Source organism: Meleagris gallopavo, chromosome 2 (assembly GCF_905368555.1).
Source record: "Meleagris gallopavo chromosome 2, MGAL_WU_HG_1.1, whole genome shotgun sequence".
Taxonomy (NCBI): Eukaryota; Metazoa; Chordata; class Aves; order Galliformes; family Phasianidae; genus Meleagris; species Meleagris gallopavo.
The window spans coordinates 33,207,490-33,233,290 of record NC_139405.1 but is presented as its reverse complement, the minus strand read 5'-3'; the positions used below and the strand labels follow the sequence as shown (position 1 = coordinate 33,233,290).

Genomic DNA, 25,801 nt, shown 5'->3' with positions numbered 1-25,801 from the left:
TGAAATAAATGTTGTTGTAACAAGACAAAACCCAACATATATTTGAGCAAATTCATTTGTGCGGGTAAACTTATGATATCTTTGTTTGATATTCTCTTTAAGCATCTTTCTTAGAATAAGAGTACGTGCATTTAGTCTAAATATTTCTATTCTCTTAAAACTAAATATGAATCTGCAAAGCAGCCATTTAAAGCTATAATGAAAAGTTCAAATTATATCCCTGCCACTCTCATAAAAATGAAGGAATGCTAATTTTCCTGGGGTTTTTTTTTTCCTTTTCAGATAGCTGAGACCTATTTTCAAGAGGAGGAATGTATCCTTTTACCTGTAAAATTTATTATGTGATATTAAAATAATCTGACACGATAAAACAGAAAATACATACTTTGACATTGACTCACAGGTTGTGGGTCAGGGTTAAAATAAGCGAAGAGCAATAATTTACCCATGAGTGAATATACAGTATGTAAGGAGTTCCTCCCTAATCAGACGGCTGCAATATAATTTAAGTAATAAGTCCACTTTCAAAAACTGTGCTGATACAATTGTTTATAGTTGTGCAGAAATGAGGAAGTAAGAAAATGTTTTTAAAGGACATCTGTTTTATAGGGTAAAAAAAAGTTTTGTTCAATATTCTAATAACTGAAAATATGTCTGATCTAGATAGGTTTTGTGTTCTGTTGTATCAAACAGGGCACTGTCATAGTAAGAACAAGATTATCACAGTTAGACTGTGAACGATTAGTGTCTAAATTAGAATAAAAATACCAAACACATTGTGCTAAGGGAGATCAGTAACCTGCATACAACAGCAACATGTTCTTTGTCAAGTGCTAATTATTCAAAATCATGCCAAAGTAGTTTGAAGAACTGTCACAGGTTCTTCTGCCTCTAGGACCCAAGTGGTTACTTTGGTTTATTCCTAGATAATGTAAACAAGTTTGGTCAATCAGTTCAAATAGTCAAACTGGTAATAATTAAGATATTTCAGTAATTCTGGGAGATAATAATTATATTAAACCTTGAAATATATATATATATATTTATTATTTTTTTTTATTTTTATTTTTTTTAATCTGGTCCAGCTATTTCTCTGTTTGCTTTTGAAGAAAAATGTTCAGGCTGTAAAAAGAAGAGGAAAGTTGTAAGCCCTTCATGTGTATATGACTCACTGAGGTGTGTCATGAATTTAACAAAGTCTGTGCATACACGTTATTTATTATGTAATTTGTAAAAAAAATAGGGAGCATGTGGGCAATTATAATGATTAAAGAACAAAGCAAAAGAAACAGTTATGTATCCTTAAATCTTGCCAATTATATTTGGCAATGGTATAAAAACAAGGCAACAGCGATAGCAATGTTTTAAAGGTAATATGTGAAATTACCCATCATTGTCTTCAAAAACATCCATCAGAAAAAGGAAAAAAAAAAAAATTATAGCACAAATTAGCAGAATAGAAAAGTTCTGCAGGAACATTATGGCTATTTGTGGAAAAATACACTCAACCATAAAAAACATCCATCAGTATGATAGAAATCGCTCTGGGCAGCCTGGTCTAGTGGTTGGCAATCCTGCCCATGGCAGGGGGGTTAAAATTAGATGGTCTTTGAGGTCCTTTTGAGGCCATTCTATGATTCTATGATGAAATACATTTTCTCTTTCATAGAAATTTTATGGGGGAGCCTTAAATTTATATCTGATCAAAGGATATATTTAAAGTGCAATATACACCTGACATGTGGAATTCAATACCACAGTATAATACATATTTATGAAGGAAATCTCCCCTGTACTTGCAGCCATCAGTTTCCCAAGGTTAATAAAGAACTTACTTGATCATGTTACATTGTGTTAATTATTCATGATGGGTATTTTAATTCATCCAGTGTAGAACTGCCTATTTAACAATAATTCAGGGTTGTTGCTGTGATCCTCTAAGGCTATCTTTCTGATCTCTGTTACTGTTCCCAGTAACAGAATTCTTGAGGGCAAGGAATATTCTTTCTGTTAATATTGTTGTTTATAAGCCATGCCATTTATATGGTGCATGAGCCTAACAAAAATTACAAATGCCTCTTATGTTTTTATAAGAATTACTTCAATATTTTAATTAAAATGAATAATGGAAATTATTTTTTCTATATTATTAATGTTTGTTCAGAATACTTCTATACTCGTTGCACTGTGTAATTAAATTCGAGCTGATAAACGTGGCCTTAAACAGAATAACAAACAACTCGAGTTTGATGGAGCTAGAAATACCCTCCACTATTACAAATTATAAAGATACATTGTACAAATATGATGATAACCCTAAGGGAGAGAAAGAGTTCTTCATGGAGAAAAAAATGAAGCAGAATCTTTACGAAGAAGAAAGAAAGTAGTGCAGCTGTCCAACAGTGTTGAATACAGTGGTTGAATAGGGGAAGTGTGTTTTGTGAAGTTTCAGCTGTTGACGTTTTTTTGATACTGATCTCCAGCTGATGAGTAAAAGGAGTTGTATTTTCATTTAGTTATGTTTATTGACACATAATTGTATTTCTTGAGAGATGTGTACTAGCATTTGTATCATTGTTTTGCTTTTCACTTCCAAGAGCTTCAATTTACCTTACAGTTGTCAACAAAGTAAAGTGTTGCTCATCTCTTTTCTAGAAAATCTTCCGTTGGCTACAAGACATGTGAAGAGGTAACTGCTGAAAAGAATAGAGTTTTCATTTTTGGAACTTATCTTTGTTCTTATTTGCTGTATTCATTTTCTCCCTTGCACAGAGATCTGGATGCTAATTATTGTTCAGTCTGACTTAATGGTGTTTCAGATACATTACGATTTTCCATTCAAATATGATGTCAAAAACAAAGAAATAGTAGTATGTCCACATGTGTGTGCATTTTTCTTTAACCAGCCTTTAAGATGAGAAGGCAATGAAGTTCATTCAGCTTGAACGATTGTATCATGAACAACTGCTTGCAAATCTTTCTTCCATACAGGAGCAGTGGGGTAAGTACAGGCTAAACTAATATGATAGTAGGAAGAGTTCACTTGTTTTGCCTTTGTAAATAACAGTGTTTGTTTTGCGAGCTTAAAGCCAATAAGCAGCAGAAATAGCATTTATACCCAGATTTCTCTAGTTTGTTATGAGAAGAATATTCCTTCTCTGGACCCCTTCATGCATGTTTCATGAAAAAGGTGCCAATAATTTATTCATTATATATAAGCCCTATAGCTTTTGGGAGTGTATTTTTACTTCAAGTTTCAATCTGATGTGATGTAAATAAAGCACCTTATGGCAAAATACGATGCTTTTTACACAGTCTAAAACAAGATTGTAGAGCGTAACAGTGGAGTAATTGATAATTTTTCCCCATCAATTAGTTTAATGTGCATGTTTTATGATAAGCAAATATTACTTTTGTAATAGTTTGGATATTTGAATTTAATTCAGAAAGAAAATGGAAAGCAGCAGTCTCTAGTCCAGATAGAACGTTGAGGAATTCAGCTAAAGGACTGAGTAGTGAAGAGTTGGAAAAGCTTACTAAAGTTTGTTCTTCACATCAACAGTAAGTATGATGTTACTTCTTTAGTGCTAACATGTTAGTGTAGCTGTTGTCTGCTTACTATTACAGTGTGTTTTAAAACGGTTGTTTAAAATGGTCCAGACCCAAAATAAAATCTGCATCCCATTGCCTTCAGTGAATTTGATAATATAAGCACATAAGAGATTATACCCAATCCCTGGGTCCAATTGACCCAGGGAAAGATCTGATAGTTCATTGGTGAATGTCCTACCTGCTAGATCTTGAGTTTAAAGGACAGACAGAAAAAATTATACTAACTGCCACTGAAAAATGATCAGCCAAAAGGCACTCTCAATCAAATGGGGAGAGAAAACTTCTTCAAATATATTTGCATGGGCTTAGTCAGTCTGGATACAACAGAAGACAAAATACTCCTGTTGTTCTTAGGGTATGGTTTATCTTCCACATTTTTTTCCTGAGTGATGTTTCAGAAATTGGAAAACTCCCAGGCTGACCGTCAGAACCCAGGCTGAGGTTATTTACTTTTGTTTGGGAAGGAATTTGCAGAAAGCATAAGCCTGCATTTCTGCAAGAGGAAGAGGCAGCTCTAGCACGGCAAGTTTACTGCCACTGCTGCTGCTTCTGCAAGGTTACTCTTGAGTGCCTGCAGGGTTTCTCAACCTACGTTTCATTATACGTGACCTTGTAAGCTCACACAAAAATTAGGACACAAGACTATTACGATTTATGTGCTGCAACTTGCAGCACCTCCCTGGGCAATGAATTGTTGCCTTGTTAAACATTACTCAGCTTTCTCCTTCTAATTTTTTCCAAGCAGCCTCACTTAAATACAGAAATTCATTTATGTAAAGTCATTCGTAGTCCTGAGGAAGCCTGCAACTTGAGAAAAAATTAAGAACTGTGTTCATTTGCCGTGATTAGTTCTCCATATTTAATATTATCACTTTTCCAAGCTCTCCAGGCAAAAGCCAATTTGCTTTTCTTGTTTCATATTTGTTTTCAATGTTTTAAGATCACTTTATTTTGAAATTAAAATGATACTTTAAGCCAGGATCTTCGAAAATATGAGCTTTTTGTTTTTGTAATTGAAAGTAATTTACACGCTGTGCACGAATGTTTACACAGTTTGCAAAGTCCTTACGATTAACAGTGCTGACACACCTGTGAATCCCAGTGGAACCAGTGGGAGCTCCTATATCATACAATACCCAGGAAATATGTCCCAGTGTAAACAGTCTAGAGGGAGGAAAATAAGGGTGAAAGGTGTTTTTTTTTTTTCTTTTCTCAACGTCTGTTAAAGTGATCAGAGTTTTTATACTAGTAGATATTGCGCCCTTACATTTTTTAAGTTGGCAATGTTTTCTTTTAGCATGAAGTTGTACAGGAATTTAGATCACAATATCACAGAACTGTAAGGGTTGGGAGGGACCTCTGAAGATCATGGCTAAAGCAGGTTGCACAGGAAGGCACCATGATGAGTCTTGAATATCTCCAAAGGAGACTCTCTGAGCAGCCTGTTCCAGTGCACCCTCTCAGTAAAGAAGTTCTTCCTCATATTTGTATGGAACTTCCTGTGTTGCACTTTTTGCCTGTTACCCCTTGTCCTGTCAGTACACGCCACTGATTTCAATGATATTTGTTATAAAGAATGCTGTTGTTGAGTAGTGTGATTTATGCCTTTTTTTCTTTATTGCCACAGGCCACAGGCGCCCAAAAATAAGGTAAGCAGCCATTTCTGTATCTTCTGCTTTGCTGAAGGTTGCTAATAAACGTATTTTTAACATTATTTTAGTTTTTTCAGTTTAGTAGAGAAATTGTTTGAAGCACAAATGTTTCAAAAAGTCGTAGTATTCCTGTTTAAGCCCCAAAATTACAGGAAATACCGTCATATTTTACAGCCAGGAGTTGCAGAAAATACATCAGAAAGCGGTTGTTTGCTCAAGTTAATTGGATCAGAGAATTTAAAGGAAAGAGAAGCTGCTGCTTTCAAATCAGGTATGTGTGTATACGTACATGCATTTGTTTGGAATAATATCTTGTAATGATGTATTCGTGTAAATACTATATAAAGCTGTTTCATTTGAAGCTACTTTTGGATTACCACAAATTGATCCATTTTTTGTGTATTTTTTCACAACAATTGCACAATGGACATACTATGCAATTTTAATTAGTAATTGATATTCAGAAGTGTAGTAAACTAATTCTAGCCTCTATCAGAAAAGGTTTTTGTAGATGAGTATGCATTTATAGCAGCCTTCCTAAGCTAAAATTTATGTCAAACTAGAGATAAGATACATGAACAATGACAAATATTCTAAATTGTGGCCATTTGATATATTTAAAAGTATGATATACTGATTATAAGCCACATCTTTCTGTAAACAGAACAGAAAATTAAGGAGCTTGTGGGGAGTCTAGAAGAGCAAGTTATACTTCAGCTAATTTTTTTCAGTACATGCTTTTATGTCAGTTTCATTTTTCTTCTCCTGCCTTGGGGCAGCAGCTGCTTTATTTGAGTAATGTGTTGGAATAATCATTGAAAATTAGTAAATTGTTGCAGTGGAGACAGAGAGGAAAAGAGCATTGTTTGACTACTATGCTACACTTCATCTTCTATCTCAGCTTAAAATGTTTTTTTTATGCTGTATTCAAGTTGCCCAAAATGGCCTAAACTGAGGACATTTCCTCAAAAACAGATTAACTTCTCGCAAGAAGAGAGTTGACCTAGATAGCATCCAGAGGTCCCCTTCAATATAAACTATTCTACAAGTGTATTTCATCCTGAATCCAGAAAGTTCTGAGAATTTGGAGTTAATGGCAACTCTCTAAATATGTGGATTCTTCTCATCTTCATCTTCTTTTACTGTGACCACTATATTGCCCCTTCTCTGTCTTTGTTCATGTAATCAAACTAAAAACAAAATACAGAACAAACATGCTCTACAACTCAGAAAGCAGATCAAAAAGACTGAATGCTTTTTTAGTTTTGGATGATTGAAAGAACATGGAAAAACATTAGACACTTGCAATTTGGTCATTGTTTTTATTCCAAGTAGGAACAACAGCTTTCTGGAGAGCAAAAATTCTGAACTTTTGAAACTTGTGAGTTAAGTATCATTTTGTTTCATTGTTAAATCACAGCATCTAGGCATTTAAAATTAATGTGTAATTAATTGATGGTATAAATGGACTTCCTAAGTGTTTTCAAAACATCATCAAAACCCTTGGGTTCCTCTGAAATGTTTGTGAATTAATAAGATTATATATATCAATAGAAAGCTGTTCTAGCAGTGTTAAATTCTTTTTCAATACAAAGTTAGGAATATTTCAAGTGTAACTCAAGATTAAACGCATAGGACTTACAAGAGACACCTCTCACAAGGTTAGTATGTTCTTGAGGAGGCGATGACTCCTTATCCTGGCTGATCTCTTGATTTGTAAAGGCAGTGCATCTTTTAATAAAAACAGTGGTAATGCTGCCCCTCGCAGTGTCCATATGTCAGCAGCATGGGGCTTTTGTCACAGTTAGGATTTGTGTAAGGAGAATACCAGTACGAACTTAGTGCAGAAAATGAACAGAGATGATCCATAACTCTGGATTTGTATATATTTCACTGAGTGCTGCATAAAAAAATAGCCAAACTGTGGCTGAATTGTACAGTGCTCCAGTGATAAGGACTAGAAGCAATATTTGCATTTCATAATTCACAATTTTGTCTGAACTCCAGCAGAATCCTATGCTACTACAACTCTACAGTTTATAATATATAAACTAGCCACTTCAACATTAGCCCAAGTGCATGGGCCTTCTCACTGCAAACTTAAAATGCTTACCATCTCCTTTTGTGGGCTTTTTTTCTACCTCAGAATGAAACTTGTTTTGTTTTGTTTTTGTTTTCCTACTTTCTACATAGAAATGTATCTGCCAAAATGAAGGGTGAGCTACTGAACTGCTAGTAAAAATATGACTTACAGCAAGACAGGAAAAGGATACACTCAAGTGATTTGAAGGCAGTCCTTCATGTGAATTCATATTCTATTACTCTTTTCTCTCTGGAAGATTTTATCTTTGATTCTACCAGCAGAGAGACTGACCCATTTAGGCTATGTGTATATATGAAAGGGTGAGAATTGATTCATTCTATATTCATCAATTTATTTGGTTTCTAACTGAAAACTTAAATGACCTTGGTGTTCACTGAAGATAATCAAGTTCATGTGTCATGAAGCATTCTCTAAAGAAATGATGAGTTTAATGGCACAGTTAGCATCAGTTTGCAGTGCGTACACATATAGCCCAATTTCCAAGAGGGGGATAAACTTCTTATTAGTTGTCTTACGGTGAATAAGGAGGAGAGACAAGGATGGAGGTGTGTGAATTCTTCACAGGTAGCGTTCTCAGCGCTCTCTGCTAGACAGCCTTGTATTAACAGAATGAAAAAGTGGTGACTACAGGTTTTTGCCATGAACAAAACAAGTGGCAGTTTTATAGGAACTCTGTTTAGGAAAAAAAAAGTTCTAAATTGCTGTAAGTGCTTTTGCTGCTAAAAAATTTTCTGTAGAACCTTTGTTATATCTCTTACAGATAAAAATTGCTGCCATGTTGGTGGGTACATTTCATTTTCACTTTGTAAGAAAAGCATGTTCCCTAATTTAAGTCTGAGTATTTGTCTTAACTTGCCTTGAGCATATAGCAGGTATGAGTTGTCTTAGGAAGTGTTCTGAAATGAGTATAAAGAACATATTAAAAGGTGCTGAAAATTTGACATGGAATGTAGCAGTGATCATTACATCTCAATTCTTGTACCTCCGTAGGCAGATAGCAATGCTGGGATCATTTATTACTTTCTGAGGAATACAAGCCTGTAGAGCTCAAGGGCCATCTTTCACTGTAATGAGTTCGATTTAATTTCTGATTCCATTTAATCTTTGATGTTACAATTGGCACTGCCAACAAAGATGCCTATTGTAACGTAGATGTATTCACTAGGAAAAACTGACAGATGGTAACAAAATCTTGTCCTAATAATCCAGGCTGTGTTTGACCTCATGACCTATACGTGAGAGGCTCAGTATCCCATTACAAATCCCTTGGGCTATCTACTCATCTGTGCCTATTTTTCAAAAAGTCCCTGTCTCATAGCCATTTCTTCATTCATAAGCCAGGTTCTCAATACCCTTCCAAGTGTTAATCTCGTTCTGATTTTTGTCTGCATTTTAGATGGCTGGATATTCTTTTTTTTAATTCCCTAGCCTGTCTTTTTTATGCTGCTTTGTACTTCATTGTCTTTGAAAATGGGGAGAGTATGGAATTTAATAAAATCACTCAATAAAATGAATTAATGTGAACATTTCTTAAAAGACAAAAGGGTGTGACCTTGTTTCATGTAAAAAGGGAAGGAAAGTGCTCAGATTTAAAGTGATGTTTTAACAGGTGGGGGAGGATGAGGTTATCGTAAAGATCTTCAGTCATTGTCAGAACACATTCTGTTAATGAGGGCAGTGTTTGATCTCTTTGTTAATCTATTTATGAGACCTTTCTGCTTTTGGATGTGACCCAAAAAAATGCAAACAAGCATTTTCTAGAAGTAGGAATTTTTTGTTTGGAGCTACTACTATTACTGTTTTTATTAAAGTATGGAAAAAAAGATCATTTCTGTTAGAGTTAGCTGTGACTACTCCCTTCTCTTCATAATCATTAAGGGCAAGATTTGACTTTGAGATTCTTATAATGGCTAATGTCTAGTAATTTCAAGCACGACTCAGACCAACCATCTATTCCTTCATTAGCAGATCATATCAATGGTAGGTGAATCACAAGCCATGTAGAATTCCTTTCAGTTCTCTCTGAAATTTCACGAGAGAAATCAGTTTTTATTTGTATTGTAAATATGACCACATAAATAAGCTGAATCCCATTTTTAATATGTAAACTAACATCTAAAAAGGAACTTGTTACACAGTGTTACATAAAATATTATAACTGGATTTTTAATTTACAATTAATCAAAGGAGCTTGTTACCCACTTAAAAGAATGTAATTTAAAATATATTAAATTAGCATGATTTCAGCTTTCTTAAAGAACTAATGAGATCTTCCTGAGTGGTAGTAGATACACTGGCATCAGAATACAGCTTTCAGTAGTTATTAAGTGCATTTATTTGTGCTTCAGGCCTCCATAACGTGTGCCCACTAAAATATGCTTTAGAAGCTGTTCAGAAAGACATATTTTTCTGAAAGCATGGGAGTGACTCTCTCTCTTTTCAGGTGGACACTGAAGTGTGTGCTCAGCCTGTAAGAATGCACATAAACACTTTGTCAAATCGGGAGTCAGCTTTTCAGACTACAAAATTTTTATTTGCCTGGAGCACAGAGACCTGTCCTTTATGGGAGCACATCTCAAGGATTAGATTACAACGTTATCAAATCACAGTATACTCTTTCTGCTGATGCTTTGAATCATCTAAAAACACTGCAACTGTTTTCCTGTCGCACTTAGGTACTGAAACTTGTCCTGGCAACCGACCAAAGAAAGAAGATCAACAGCCGAGCTCCCGTCTTACCGGTGAAAAGCAAACTGAGGAGCAGAAGGAGGCGGTGAGTCTTCTGGTAGCTGCAGGAAAGGACCACATGGAGGAGCAGCACTGCAGTGCAGAATCAGCACTGGAGCCACACACCCAGTCCACAGGGACAGTGGGCAGGCCTTCTCCGGGCTGTTTATCATCGGGGGATGCTGGCAAAGATAACAGTTTGCTGCTGAGAGAAAAGCAGATCTCTAAGGATGCAGAAAAAATAGAAGAGACAGCTGGCAAACCCGGAGTAAAATTCTCTCCCAGGCCAATGGTAGACGCCTTGGTTTTAACAGATGCTGATTATATGCCTGCTGATTTGGTTTCTACTGATAAAAACGTACAAGCTGATAAAAATCTTCTCAGATCAAAACTTGTTGCTAGCTCTTCAGAAATCACTAGTGGCCAATTCGGAAACAGCGATTTAAACCAGCAACAGAAACGGCCCGATGATGACGATAATGAAAAATCTTCCCAGGACAGAACTGCTTCAAATGTATGCTCTGAAAGTAGTAAAGTATCTGAGCATGAGAGTACTGCCCATTCACGAGTATGCAAGGAAAAGCAGAGAGCACCAGGACAGGAGGAAAAGGTAAAAAGTGAAGAACAAGAAGATGTCTATCTCAGATTTTTAAATGGCAACATAATAGACACTGAAGAATCATTTGCAAACTTAGCAAATCAAGAAGAATTTGACGCTGTCCCAGATATTTCACCTGAACGAGCATCTTACAGCTCACTGGAAGCTTTATCACTAGATGACAGCTTTTCTTCTCTTGATGAACTTGCAAGAAGGATAGAGATTGCTGAGGTAAATATTGTGAATCCTATAAAACCCTCCACGTTATTTCATCGTTATTTCAAAATATTTTAGGTATTGCCTATTTCAAAATGTGTTCAATATCTCTTATTTCTTTAATCTGAAGTCTGTATGTATTTACTTGTTCTGAGTTAATTCAGAGGGAAAGTTCCCTTTTATCTGTTTGCATCCTTCTGCCAAGTGCTGCTCTGTGCATCTAAAAATTACATTGATTTTTACCAATTAGTGTGAACTCCATTTTTATTTGTAACATAAACTGTTAGGAGAGAGGTTGACAGTTCCTGTTAAATTATGATTTTATTTAAGGGGTCTACATAATACCTGTTTATAACATGGATTTTTTCTATTCAAAGAATAAAATTTACTTTTCCACTCCAACTAAAGGTGAGAAGAGCTGCATATGTAATAAACTCTATAAATGCATGTATGGGCTTTAAGTTTGCCAGGCTCAGGCAGTTTTATTGTTCAACCAAGCTTATGGAAAAACTTCTAAACCTGAACCCACCATAGGCCGCAACAAGGATAAGTGCTTCACAAGCTGAAGTGCCCTTCTGAGAACATATATATTAAATTTTATTGCTGTATGACTTGGTCAGAGAGTGTGTGATGCCTTCTACACCTTATCTCCTGTTTTTGTTGCGTTTGCAAATACTGGACTGTAAAAGCTTTCCCTTTAAATGTACAAATGGGATTATTTTGAAATTATGTGATTTCAGTTGCTGGAGGGGAAAGACTGAAGAAGGTGTCTTGTTGGTTCATCTCTATTTTTAATGCATTTAACAGTGCAACAACCCTTGGCAATAAAAAGTAACAGTACTTTTCTACAGATCAGAAGTTAATACATATAGATCAAGACCCATAATCAGCCACAGACTGCAGCCAAGCGGGGAACTAAATACTGGATATGCACATTAATGTTATTACATCTTTGGTAAAATCTCCAGAGCTAGAAACAAAGCATTTTATGTTGTGGGTTGTTTTTTTTTTTCCCCACCTAAGCAGCTTCTTTTCTACCTTGCAATATCAGGCATCCTGATCACCCCTATGACACCTTGTCTTTCTGTGGGATGTCAGGAAGCATGTCACATACCAAGACTGAAGGTCCTGTATACAAAGCTGGTTTTACTTCAGCTTTTTTGGATTCAGTGGTAGCTATACATGAGCTCTTCACAGCACATACATGTGGGATCCCACATATACATTAATATAGGAAATCAAACTTTGCAGTGAATCCACTGCCTTATGTTCACTCATTTCCAAGGAGATAATTGTTTTATGTAGAAAAATCATAAATTAACCCTATAGCTGCTATTTTTAAGTTGCTATGCTTGAGCTACTTGCATTTAAAGGATTGCATAGGAAGGAGCATATTGATACTGTTAGAATAGTGATGCTTCTATTGATTGGGCCAGTGGCCAATGACAACAGTCATTGCTTTACAGGGAATCCAGTGTCATTTCTAGTTTGCTGTCATACTGCTAGTACTGCCAGTACTCTGATGGCAAAACTGAGTCTCTAGAGAGGTAAAAAGTACCTTGAGTCTTTCCATAGCATTTTTAAAATATTTTTGCTATGTAGCTCATGATGTTGGCTGTCACTGCTGGGAGTCTTTTCCAGTCTTTCTTAGGAAGAGACCTGAACTGTGTAGGGCTGGGGGATTAAATCAGGGAGAAGCAAAGATGCATTCATTTTGACACCAATTAAAACTTGTGATATGCAATGCCTGGGCTTGTTTTACAATGCTTGATATTGCTAGGTATAGCAGGGTGTGTAGCCTGTATTGTTTCATTATACATTTATATTTTGTTTTCCCAGTTAATCTTATTGCCAGTCATCACCCTTGGGGGCTGCATTTCAGACTTGGTGTTCACCTGCAACTTCCTTGGAAGGCACCAGGAACTGGCAGAGCATGCCACCTCTCAGACATGATCACTATTTACTTACGCTGACTTTGTTTTAGTGCTAAAATAAGATTCTAATGATATTTTGACAAGCAGACTGATCTTTGCATCCAACAATAACATTTTTTCCTTTCTTGTTCTACTTGTCTGCCTTTGAAGTTGAATTGTTCTGATTGTGGCCATCTAATAAGTTTACAATGTTTTCTTACAATAATTATGAAAGAAGTACTACAAATGCATTGTGTAGACACAAGCAAGCACAACAACAACAAGTCCTTACATGAAATGTGCCAGTATGACAATTTAAAATAAAAAAGAAGTCAATCAATGTGACTACGATCAAACTTTTCCTGGAGCAAATAGTTACAAAATTGTCACAAGTAAGTTAGAAAGGAGGGCAAAGATTAAGACCGTTTTGAAATAAACTAGGTACAAAAATCATATGGTAGGATCAATATTATTCATTGGGGGGTGTAATAATTTACTGTAAATGGGAAAGGATAAGTACTTGTGTTGGAAGGGATTTTTTTTACCCCATATTGAGCACAGTTGTCTCACAGATTTCTGTAATTCAGATCCTTTATGTATGTCCCTTGCTTTTAGGCTACTATTTGCAATAATTAATTAAAGACCGAAAATCTACTAATTTTTTCTTCTGGCTTTAAATAACTTGAAAACTGAAATAGTGTTTTACATATTTTACAGTCAGTTGTTCTAGGTATTTCTCTACTAATACTATCCATGCAAACTTGTGTGCAAATGATGGAAAATCACTGAAGCTATATAGAAAGTGCCTTCATATACCTAGTAAAGAGCTTCAGAGCATATCAACAGTTGGCAGTGACAGATTTCAGAAGTACATGACAAAATGGCACACTAGCAATCACACAAATTGTAACCTCAGTAATGTAAGGTGTGTTTTGCCGTATCAAATAAAGCTTTATATCTGCGAGATTATTAGGGAAATGAATAAAATTTTGGTTTTTTTCTTAATGGCCAATTATCATTTGAAATTTGTTTCAGAAAGTGGAAGTATTGAGACTCCTTACCACAGTGTAAAGTAGTAGCTTTGGATTGCACTTTTTGTATACAAAGATTTCAAAATCTACTGAATATGTACTAAGTGGCAGCTGATTTGGGTGCAGAAATGAAGTCTTCACCTACCTGCACAAAGTGTAGAGACAGTGCTTTGTTGAGATCCCTTGTCCAATTGTATGGCTCAGGTCCTGTAGTTTTAAGTTTGCTTGGTGTCAACTGCAAGCAGATTTTGGATGGCTGTTGTGAAAGCTCCACTCAAGTAGTTTTATCGAGGCCAGCAGGACTGAGTAACTATTCTCAGTTACATAGAAAGCCCAATAGCATCCGTTGTTAATTATTTAACCTGGAATTAAGGAAAAAATCCATGTTTCACTACTGTCTGTTACCTGTAGCTCTTTTATGGCGCACAGCGCAGCCCACAGCATGGCCTGGTGCAGGCCTGCATTTTTCCTTTTGTGATTCAAGCCAAGCACAGGCTTGACTTGTGGTTAGCTGTATTAACCACACTTCCCTCATTAAATTCAAATTTAAATAATGATTTCTGGCTTCTTAAATTCCTCCTACCTCTGTTCTGCTGCTTTTGATGGCTGTTTAATTAGTGGGAGATGGTTCTAATGTAATCCTTTTCTATACTGCTTTGAAGTCTTTCTAAATGAAAGATGCAAGAAAAAATATTTTACTTACAGTTGTTTTAATTGAATGAGATTTTATTGGTAGTGAGATGGGCGCTATTCATACGTGACAGTCCTAAGTGCAGTAATGATATTTTTATGACTGAAAATCGAAAAATAAAATGTGGTATTTTTGTTAGACAGTTTTCAGCTGCAGTCGAGAATGTGGTAGAAAGAAAGCTGTAAACATGGCTTTGTGCAGAACTCCATATGCTTGTATTTGTATTTGCATTTTAAGAATAAGCTGTCCCTGAATAGGAAGCATAGCTTTGTAGTTGCTTTGCAGAACAAAAGGAAAATCTGGATGCCATGTCAGGTGAAAGGCAGATGAAATAATGTAGGTATGAACTGCATATCGTGTAAAAACATTCTGATCAAAGAGAGCTTTAAAAGTGTGATCTATGGCTCTTGCTGGGTCAGGAGCGTAACATTACCATAAATGATCGTGTTACAAAATCAAAAGCCCTGGCTCACTCTTTTTAAGAGAAAGAATATGTTTAGAATAGAGAAACTGTGCTGTATCATTTAAGTCTTTTACACCTAGAAGTAAATCCTGAAATGTTCATGGGTGCTGGCAGCAAAAGTAAGTGAGCTTCATTGTAGCAAGCCTTTTACATAACTGTAATCGCTGGGACACATTTCCAGGTAATCCCATCAGACCTAGCCCTCTGCTTTTCAGCATGGAGGAGACAGAGCCTGTGACACAGTCATACAAGAACTAGCAGGAGCCAACAGACAAAATGAAGTGTGTGGAACAGACTGCTGCACTTTACTCTTAGGAGAGAAGTAAAAATACCCCACTGCACCCAGGTGAGGTTCCCAAGTGCTATCAGAACCAAATGTGAGCAGGCATATCTGGCAGCAGCTAGTCTGCTGCGTGGGTGGCTTGGGAGGAGCCATTGATCCTCTTTATAAAAGCAATACCATACATAGAAGCTTAAAATAATCCACTCTTTTAAAGGACATAATGTCATGTTGCCCTCCTAAATAAATGAGTCAAATTAATGAACTCCTCCACAATCCCCCTTCCTTGTCACAACATGGAAGCACAAGCATTTATTTTCCGGCTGACCTGATAAATTTTCATGGCAGTTCTGCAAAGCTAATTCAATATCACCAGTAGAAGCTTCAACCCAGTGGTGAGAAGCATGCAGGCTGTTACTGCTGCTTCACTGGTATCACATAGCAGTCTTCCATACACTGATTTAAACAATTTCTTTTCACACTTTCACTACATTATAAGTACTTCATTGCGTTGTTTCATTAAACCACTCGAGCTTTTACATAGATAATCAAAAGGGAAAGTGAGTATTGAAAGGGAAGTGCATCAGAGATCAGTTTTATCTTCTCAGTTGCATTTTGGGAAAAATTTGAAGGCATTTACCCACAGTGACCAGCTCTGTGAGTTGTTGAGATCAACATCTGAGGGGTGTAAAATACCACCGGAGTGGATACATCAAATTTAATTGCCACACTTATCAGTTAAGTGCCAAATGGCACAGCTGGGGCAATGCCTATTGGATTGTGCTCTCCATTTCTGCTCAGCACACCATCTCTCTGATTGTAGCTTGCATTGATGCATTACATAAGCAAGTTTAGGATCGTAAGTTACGAAGTCACTCGTTTTTCTTGTTTCCACAACTCTTATAATTGCGTGGTCTTATGAATTGGGTAGATTATGGGATGGTTAGGCAGTCAGTTGTCTGCAACTATAGTAATGTCTGGAAAGTTGTCCCTTCACGATGAGTTTTTGGCTCATGTCTGCTACATAGGTGAGTCTTAGTTGTAGCACAAATGCATACAGTTTACTTTTGAATGTAGCAAAAGTTATCACTGATATACAAAATAGGTTTTAAAAGGGACCACTCAAATTTATGGAGAGATGGATAAGACTTCTTTTCAGAAAAGAAAGATTTCAAGTTGAGAAGAGCGTGGTGAGTGTAGAACTAAGGAATAGGATTTGCTTCTGTTTGTGTATCTTAGGTAGTACTTATGTCTTAGATAATGCTTAGGTAATATTTGTATCAAGCCTCTGTCTCATCAATAGATTTTCTTTCTTGCTTAAGGTATTGTATTTGTAATAACTTTAAACAATATGCATTCTCATTAAAGGGTCATGGTAATGAAAGAAAAACAGTAGCTGCTTTAAAACAGAATTGTGAAGCACACAAGCAGTGAGTCTTACACTTAGTTTAACCAAATGCTAACATTAGCATGTAGATTGTTACACCTGTGAAATATCAGGATGTTCTTGAACCCTTTCAGTTTGCTAAAGCACAGTCTGTCAGTATGTTAGCATGTTTGGCACATGATCCTGCAAACCCAGTTGCAGGGTTTCATCAAGTGACTCCCTATGGGCATCTGCTTCACAGCCGACATATACTGCTACCATGGCAATTTTAGCTTTGGTTTTTGTACCCAAGTAATGTATCCTGCAAATACAGTTGCATCCACTTTTAGTGTCTATAAACTCAGATGTTCCTGTACACTGCTCACCTAAGTTCTGCTTTTTGAAGACCTTTTCTTTTGTATAATTGCATCGATGTTTGGCAGAAATGGAAGAAAAATTGGATAGTTGAATATAATAAGTATAGTTCTGTACCTATAGCATGTACCTTTGGATTAATGTTGTCCCTTGCTTTACTGTTTCAACTCAAAGTGTTTCTTTTTCTGTTTCTCTTTTCTTTGACTTCAGAAAATTGGCTGATACTTTTGTTTGTAAGGGTCTAGTAGCATGGTATATTTGCTGTAACAAGGAAAAACATTTTCTGATATGTAATTAGGAAAAACATTTTCTGGTATGTAATTAGGAAAAATTACTTTCTGGACACAAACAGTTATACAAAAAAAGGTGCTTTGGTTTGTATTTTTAACCGATGAAAGTTTTGTTGGGGAAAATGGTAAGTCTTGTGCTTCGTTTAGAGAGTCAAATACCCAGGATAATCAGTACTAATTCATTTGGCAGAGGACCTTCACAGTGCCAATTCATGACAGCATTTTTAATTCTCCATTATCCATTTTTATTCTAATATTTCTCCTATTTTTCTTCCTATAATCAAAAGGAAATTATGAACTTCTCTTTGATCTAACATCTTAACATGGCTTTGTGGGAAGAAAAGTATAAACTATTGTAGCTAAATCAAATGAAGTAGGAAAGGAGTGTTAATGACTTATTGAATGTATCACTGCAGGGAAGCATTTTTGAACTGGTGCTTTATCTAGAGAGCTTATAACAATATGGAGCTGACACTTATCTGGAAGCACAAAGATTTCTTTTTCCCCTGATGTTTTTATTTGTTTGTCCTCTGCTATAGCCTGTTTTCTCCCTTGGGGAACCAATCACAATGCTGAAAAATTAATCTCACAATAAGTATTTGATAGGCTCTGCAGGATTATGTCTTTGGAAAGGCAGCTGTGGTGTCTTTGACCTCTTACTGTCCTCTATTGAGAGTGGTTTTGACTTTGCCCCAACCCACATGATTTCATGACATGAGCTTATGAAGGAGCTGATGTACAATTTAGATCATACTAAGTATTCATCGCATGTTTAACTTTGATAGTGACCAAAAGCAAACATTGTCATTCTTATTCACCTTCTAGACAGCAGAATGGTACTGCAGCTTTCCTTCATGCTGTGAAATTCTTTGTTCAAGAAGAGAGTTTCACAAGTACTGCGATGTTTCAGAAAAGCAGAGTAGAAACCATTTGTTTTCTATTTCTCTCATTTACTCCTCAAAGCCTTTGTTAAGAAGATCTTATGCTTTAATTTCTCACATCTGTTGTGCTAATCACTGTCAAATGGTTTTTGGTAATCTTTCCTGATAGATTGCCCCAGCAGAAGGATTGGTGTCTATACTAAAGAAGAGAGATGACAGGGATGGAAAAACAATTGCCCAAGTCCAGCAAAGGCAAACAAAGAGAAGAGTCCGGTTCCAAGAAATGGAAGACACTTTTGATCAAGGTATTCTAATACTGTTAACTCACAGCATGTGCTCTCAAGGTGCGAACAGTGTTGAACTTTTGGTTCTCAAGAGCTAAGCGAACGTTCACATTGCACCTTGCTTTTTTTTAAGTTGAAATGAGAAAAGGTTATCTAGTTTCAGTGGTCTCTAATAGCTGAGGCACTCTTGTGCTCTTGTATCATTTCAGGCTCAGAGATTTGGTATTTTTCTTTCATTTCTTCTTTTTTTTTTTGAGAGTTCTAGATTGCAAAAGCCTTCAATACTTTACTGTTTTGCCCTAGGATCATTTTAACTAAAGCCCAAGCCTGTTTTGCAGTGCTGGAGTAGTTTCATAATACTTCAGTACAGTCTGCTAGAGAAACTGAGCAGCATTTTAACACTCCATGACATGTCTCACACACCAAAAGGAAAATCCATTTGCTACCTTCTCATATTTTTTTTCTTGAAAATATTTAGAAAAAAATTATATTTAAAAATACAACTTCAGTAGCTTCCTTTTTTAATATTATTTTTGTTTCTGCATGGATTTAGTGATTCAGAAGGGAAGCTGATTTTCATTATTATCATTTTAAATCAAATTAAAAAAAAAAAAAGCTTCAGTTTTTCCCTCCGTTTCCCCTTCTGATGGGTGAAAGAGAAATTTTCTTAGAGCCTCTTCAATCTGACAGAAAATGCAGGTGTTGTTCATGCAAACAGCCTGTCAAGGAAAAGTAGTGAGGGTGCAGCAACACAGCTGCAGCATCCTCATCTCAATAAAGAGTCTTGCAAAGAGTTACTACAGATAACAGTGATGTAAACTAACCCCTCACAGTGGGCTTCTGTGAAGGTTTTGTCTTCACTCCTACAGTCAAAACGTGAGAATAAATACAATCAGTTCATCTGGCCAGTCAGTGGCTGTACAAGTGAAGGAAGAACGTTTACATCTGTTTTATTTTCAAAGCTTTCATTTCATTTCAGGTATTTCCATGAAGGAAGGCTTTGGTTGTACAATGTTCTCTCATTCAAATCTGTTATACTTCGGTGTGGATTGACTCTACAAGTAATACAAGCAACGACAGGGACACAGGTTGCAGAAAAGGCACTACATAATTACTTAGGTTTCTAAAACAAATCTCAGGTTTTCTCATACTGTCGCATTTTGAAGAGTTAATCACACAGCACCCTCCATCCCCTTGGAAGAAAGAGTGGGGGGAAGGAAGAAGGAAAAAAAAAAAAAACAATAGAGATTTATTAAAAGGAAGGTGAATTAATAGAGAATATTTAAGAGTAATTAATGAAAACGAACCAAAAACGAAACCGGAGGAGTGACTGAGTCAGTCTGAGTCTTTATCGGCATGCTCTTCATGGCTTGCCTCCCAGAAAAGATCAGAGCTCTTCCCCCATCACCCAGAATCAAAAATCACATGGAAGCTCCTGGGAAATGCAGAACATCCCAGCGTATCTTCCCCTTGGAGAGTCAGAATTCACGTGAGGCTGCTAGAGAAACCAGGAAACAGCTCTGCAGTGCAGTGTGCCTCTGCACCCAAATAGTCTGTCGCATGATGTCATGATACAGAATACTGATAAAACTATGGCACATACACGTTTGTGTTGCTTTGTCTGGTCTCTTATTCACCTTTTCTTCTCTTCTGCTCACAGATGAAGTAGCTGGTGGCTCCTGTATTTTGCTGATCCTGCTGTGCATAGCAACCGTTTTCCTTAGCATCGGAGGAACTGCATTGTACTGCACCTTTGGTGACATGGAATCCCCTGTGTGTAAAGACTTTGCAGCCAACATGGATTTCTATTATACCCAGATACTGCAGCGTGTGGAAGAACTTAAGCACTGGATTGCCTTCTCGTAGCTGAAATAGACTGAGACAACACACTGAGCTCACCACTGGTTGCTGGAGAGGCTATTAAAAAAACCTGTGATTTCAAGTTCTTTGTAACACTTGCCAACTGCAGGTGATGTGCATTTGATGATGTACTTACACTGTTACTTAGAAATTGAGAAAAATTCCCTTTTAGCAATCAGGTGGCAAACTGTTCACATCTTAAGCCGTAGCAGTGTGGTATGGGAGAATAACAAGTCATTCACTACACCCATTTAAGATTAGACAAGCAGCTTTTCAACAGCTTGAGCAACTGAAGAAGAAAGAAGAAAATTAACTGTCTTCTATATGCTCTCCCATTGCCACACATTGTGTAAGCAATCTCTGAAAGCTTAGTTAAAGAACAGCTCTGATTTAAAGCTGTTTGTGCAAAGGTGTTGCCTCCAACTATCATGCAATAAGTCTGTGTTTTATGAAAACATTATTTTTCTTCTAAGTCTTACTATTTTTCTCCATTTTAATTCTCCCAGTGAGCCATGTAATAATTTGCGTGGAGTGAGAAGAGTGCAGCAGCATTCACGGAGCCCCCATTCAGTGATAACAGGCCGACCTGCACCTTACAGCATATGGGGAACATCATGTGTGGGATAAATCTGCTGGCAGATTTCACATTGTTTCCTGGAACTTTACTCCCAGTGTTGTGCGGGCTGTTTTAGAAGGAGGAGGATAAAAAAGAAATCATTGGTCTCACTAAATGCAGAAAAAGGAGCAAGATGTTCAGTAAATTATTCACGTTAATAGCAGTGTGGCTTTGGCCAATTTTAAAGCACCTGGTTGTAGGTGTCAGGCTGGCTGGGATTCCTGTCCAGCTATGTCACTGGCTTACAATAATCACTTTGTGCCTCGGTTTCTCCTCCATAAATGGGGAATAATGATCCTTGCCTTTGTCTGTGAATACTTACTGCAATTAGGGCTCATGTCTGATTCCCTACACCCCGGAGGAGCACACAGGATCATTGGACTTAACGTACAGTGGAACTGATCCAACAGAAGGTGCTCAGAGGCTTGCCGCAGATCCGCAGCCTCTCGGTAGTCCAGGGCACTTCTTCCAGCAGATAAAGCACATTTGTATCTATTTGCCCTCCAGTTCTGAGACTTGTAAAATCTGCTCTCTTTTTCTACCAGCTCTACAAACACATTTAAATCAGTAAAAAGAGTCATTTTAAATGGCTGTTTCTATCACCTGGTGCTCAGCCCTTCCTGCGTGGTGTATGAGAGAGACACTGACGTGATGGTGAAGGTCAGAACTGGCGACGTAGGCCCTCGGTCCGCGCTGTGGTCTGAACACAGCAGATGTCCTGGCACAGAGCCTGTTGGCCTGGCCCTGCTGCAGGCCTTGTGTGAGACAAGTCCTTCATGCCTCAGGAAACAGCAGTTTGCAGGGGGTCCGCTTCACTCCTCTCCATGGTTTCCAGCTTACTAACGTACAATGCAGCACCTTAAAGTCGAGCTTATTTTGTAAACTACCACAAAGTGAAATCCTCGAGGCATCGCTCAGAGTTATAACATTAAACGATCGTGCTTTCTGGCATTTGCAAGCCAATTGTCCCTCTACTAGCGAGCTTGATTGTTCCTAATGCTCTGTTATGCTTTACGGAATTTTAAAGCAGAAGTTAAAACCATACATTTTCTGAAACAAACTGCACATATGATTTCTTTTTCAGTTCTCACTGCCGAGGCTTAGTTGATACTTTAGGAAGCCTCGTGTGGCAGCTCCTTATTAAACAGTAAATTTAAAATGCCTCAATTAATGACAACGTTTGTTTTCAGAATGTAAGCTTAAGAACAGTAGTTTGGTGTATTTTCTGCTGGTTGCCTCAGAGCATTGTAAGGCTGGACTGATCTAGAGGAGAAGGGGAGAGATGCTTTTGTATTTTAAAGAGTTACTGGCTGGTTCAGTTTATTATTTTAAGTCCTGGTCTATGTATTTATTTAGTTTTTATTTTGAAGAAAATCTTAATTTTTTTCTTTTTTGGTAATTTGCTCACAGAGTAATTAAAAAGCATGCATTCACTTAAAATATATATTTATAGTGATTGTGTAGTTAGAATATATTTTGCATTTCTGTAACTTCGCGTTGAGTGTTTCAGGATATTAAGTTTATTTCTAAAAGACAACTGTTGATTTCAGCTTAAAAATCTGTTTAAGTTTTTGTGCACTTCCTCACCAAAAAGTCAAAAGGTATATATAGAACTATTTATTCAAAAGTATATCAGATATGAAGATCAAAGATCTTCTACTTCTAGGTTCGTTTAATTAGAACTATTTAAAAATAATTATTTTATTTAAAACGATAAAGCTATTTAAAGTCAAAGCAATTTTTGATAAGCAGTTCAGAGAAAATCTGTGGTCTGAATCTTGGTATGGCAACTTTGTGTTGTGTTCCCAGTGCAGAGTCTTGCTAATATCAGCAGAACTGACAATGAGAAGATCATGGAAAGGTAGGGCACTTCTTCACCTGCACACACCGGAGGAAGAATGAGCAGCCAGGTGTTCCGTGTAGCCCAGCTGCCTTGTATTTGCACTGCAGTGTGAGCACCTCTGCAGCCTCCAGGCCTGTGCCCAGGTGCCACTGCTGCAGGATCTGTCAGGATCTGGGGGAGCAGATGGGGCACACACACACGGGCTGCCAGGCTCCTCTTCTGAGCTGTTGCAACCAGGTGCTCGAGTCTGGATCTGATTTCAATTGGCGTTCCTTTGTGAGAAGATGATGGCACTAATTCTTGCTTTGCCTGACAATTGTCAGTATGGTTTGCATGGTCTGCACTACATTATCAGACTTGTGGTGATCAACCATAAAAAATGTGCTTTGTTTGAAATCCAGAGAGCGTGCAGGTTGGCCAGGTGTTGGCTGTTCTGTGTATTCTGTTCCCTTTTGATTGCTGGTGGCATTGCTTCCACCTGGGTAGCCCCAGGGGTCAGAACCTTGGTCAGGGAAATCTAAGCTAAAAAGGGATTTGGACAGTTATCTTCATCTGAGGAGCTTGTGGTCAAGTAATGCTGAGCAACAGCTAAGACTGTTATAAGTAGGAAGAAAAGAGTAGAAGCTTTTTCCTTCCCTTTTGTGCATTGTAAAGCCATTTGCATTCAAGGATAGGTAGTTGTTCTGCTTGGCAGTAGGAGAAACAGACCACTGTAAAAGCATTTGTAGTCAGTAGGACAATTCAGGGAACGGTTCAGTACATGATATTAGTTAAAACTCATTTCTAGAAAGATGATTGGATGTCAGGTTGATTACTTGCCTTCAAAGGTAAAAGCTGTGGCGACTTACCACCCGCCGCACTCCATCAGAAACCCCATCTTCCAGTTTATCCTCTCAGTGTAATGATTTTAGAGAGATTCTTGCAAGGGATCAAAACCAACAAGGTTCTCAATGTGCATTCAATGCACAGAGCCAAAAAGAGTTTTCTGATGGCATAATTAGCACCCTCACCCCAAGCAGTGTGAAGTACACCAGGAAGAGCGCTGTGCTGTAGCATAGCTGTGCTGTACCACAGTCTGGTTCCCAGCAGTGTAGGTGAGGAAGCATTTTCCACAGCCCAGACATGACAGCAGAGATTTGCAATCTAGACACGGCTCATGTTTTAAAATGTTTTTCTACTATTTTGCTTTCATACTTGGAAAATGCATAGTGCTGGTGGCACACTGTGGGAAGTAGTCTGACCAAAGGGGAAACTCTTGTTTAAGGATTTCTTTGGGTAAAGGGCAAGCTTAAAATATCAAATGAGTGGAGTAGGTCAGAAGTCCGAATTCTTGTGTGATTGCACTTGATAACCAAAGGGGATGCTACCCTCCCAGGAAAATATGTTTGCCTATTTTGTACCATAATGTAAAGCCAAGACCATCTGAAAGGACTAATAACTATTTGTAACAAATCTAGCTTCTTTAGCAAAAGGAGTAAATAATTGTGTTTGAAACCATCACCCAAGCTTGTAATTTAAATACTGTAGCAAAAAATAAAATAAAAAGTGTCCCAAAGAAAATATATGAACCTTTCTGGGTACTGTGATTTCTAAATGTATGAAAAGACTGAGAAGGTCTGTGAAATTAAGTAAATGAGCAGCATCTCCAAAGAGAATTTCATGATATAACCAAAACCAGGAGAACAGATGAGGATAAAATGCATGAGGATTGGTTTGGATTTTAGCATGATGTAAGTTTCTTGAGTTGGTTGGTTGGCTCACTTTTCTTTTACTGGCTAACTGAAAACTCAGCCTCCACACAGAGCACTGTTTGTCCAGGACAGTGTGTTTAAATACTGAAATGTTGCCTTACTGCAGTGCTCTAAAAGATGTTGGATGGTAGGTTTGAAAAATGCTGGTCACAACCCAGTTTCTCTTTGAGTTCAAGTAAACTAAACTGACTCCAACCCGACCCAAGCCAGCCACCTCCTGTTTGCAGCATGCAGCACTGCCTTTAGCAGCATCCCCATTCCTCAACACCACCAAATGAGGCCACCCGGAATCTTAGACTGGCTGAAAATGTAGTGAAATCCTAAGAGGAAATGAGTCATTTTTATTCATGTTGGTTTTATTTTGCATTTTCAAATTGTTCTTCAGTGCCAGAAAGAGGGACAATTATAATGTGAAAAGGGAAGAGAGATTTTTGTAGAAATTCATCGGATCTTGTGAGGTAACATCTCATGTAGCTACCAGGGAAGCTTAAAGTATAAACTTCATTTAGCTTAAAGTAATGTTTTAATGTTTGTTTTTTTAAGTTAAAAAAAAAAAAAGGCTGAGATGTTACAGAACTGATGTTAGTGAATTTCAGCCAGAGGTCTGATTCTGCCTTTGGGTTCATCCTGAACTTGTTTTTAATGGAAAAGAGCTATAATCGAAACATAAATGTAAAACAAGAAGAATAAGAGACTGTACTGAAGCACCCAAAGTTTCAAAGGCATGTCTACTACCTCACCCGTGGAAGCAACACAGTGTTTCCTACAGGGCACCACTGAGCTGCTCAGTACATATTCTGCACCGGGAATCAAGCCACAGGAGTCCTCTGGGGATGTGGGAGCAGCAAGGAGACTTTCACATTGCTTTTCTAAGGTAGCTCAATTCAGTGCACTGTAGAAAGAATGCACTGAAAAGAAGAGAGCAAAAGGTTTGAATCACTAAGGATCCAAGCAGCAAACTTCAGTTAGATAGAATGTCAGCATCTACCATCATAGAAGTTAGCAGAATGTTTACAGTAGGTAGGAAGTAAGAGATGATTAGAAAGGAGAGAATTGTTTTTTTAAAAAAACATACACTGAGAATTCCTAATGATTAATCAAAGTTCTGAGGTTTTAAATAGAAGTTAATGATTAAGGGGAAACAACTTCTCAAGGTTGTACAAAGGTAATGGCAGTATTTTATAGGCAAATGGCAGCAGAAAGAGTATAATAAAGACATTTAATGTAAAAAGATTTTAAAAAGAAATT

The 25,801-nt window shown here is 37.3% G+C and overlaps 1 protein-coding gene across 4 annotated transcripts in view; it reads left to right on the top strand.

The window, feature by feature from the left end:
- CNST (consortin, connexin sorting protein) overlaps positions 1 to 24,370 on the top strand; it is a 48,790-nt gene extending 24,420 nt beyond the window's left edge. The window contains exons 5-13 of one of the 4 annotated variants that reach the window (XR_014882123.1): positions 283 to 313; positions 2,915 to 3,001; positions 3,447 to 3,561; positions 5,240 to 5,261; positions 5,439 to 5,535; positions 10,044 to 10,924; positions 18,369 to 18,504; positions 20,144 to 20,452; positions 20,850 to 24,370. Coding sequence is in view for 3 of the 4 variants with exons in the window: in XM_085219593.1 (XP_085075719.1) it covers positions 283 to 313; positions 2,915 to 3,001; positions 3,447 to 3,561; positions 5,240 to 5,261; positions 5,439 to 5,535; positions 10,044 to 10,924; positions 18,369 to 18,504; positions 20,144 to 20,349 (1,575 nt within the window). In the remaining variant the exon portion in view is untranslated. Of the gene's footprint in view, positions 1 to 282; positions 314 to 2,914; positions 3,002 to 3,446; positions 3,562 to 5,239; positions 5,262 to 5,438; positions 5,536 to 10,043; positions 10,925 to 12,748; positions 13,477 to 15,222; positions 15,354 to 18,368; positions 18,505 to 20,143 lie in introns of those variants that run through there. The other 3 variants (XM_085219593.1, XM_085219595.1, XM_085219594.1) reach the window with 3 other exon arrangements.
- Positions 24,371 to 25,801: the final 1,431 nt, after the last annotated feature.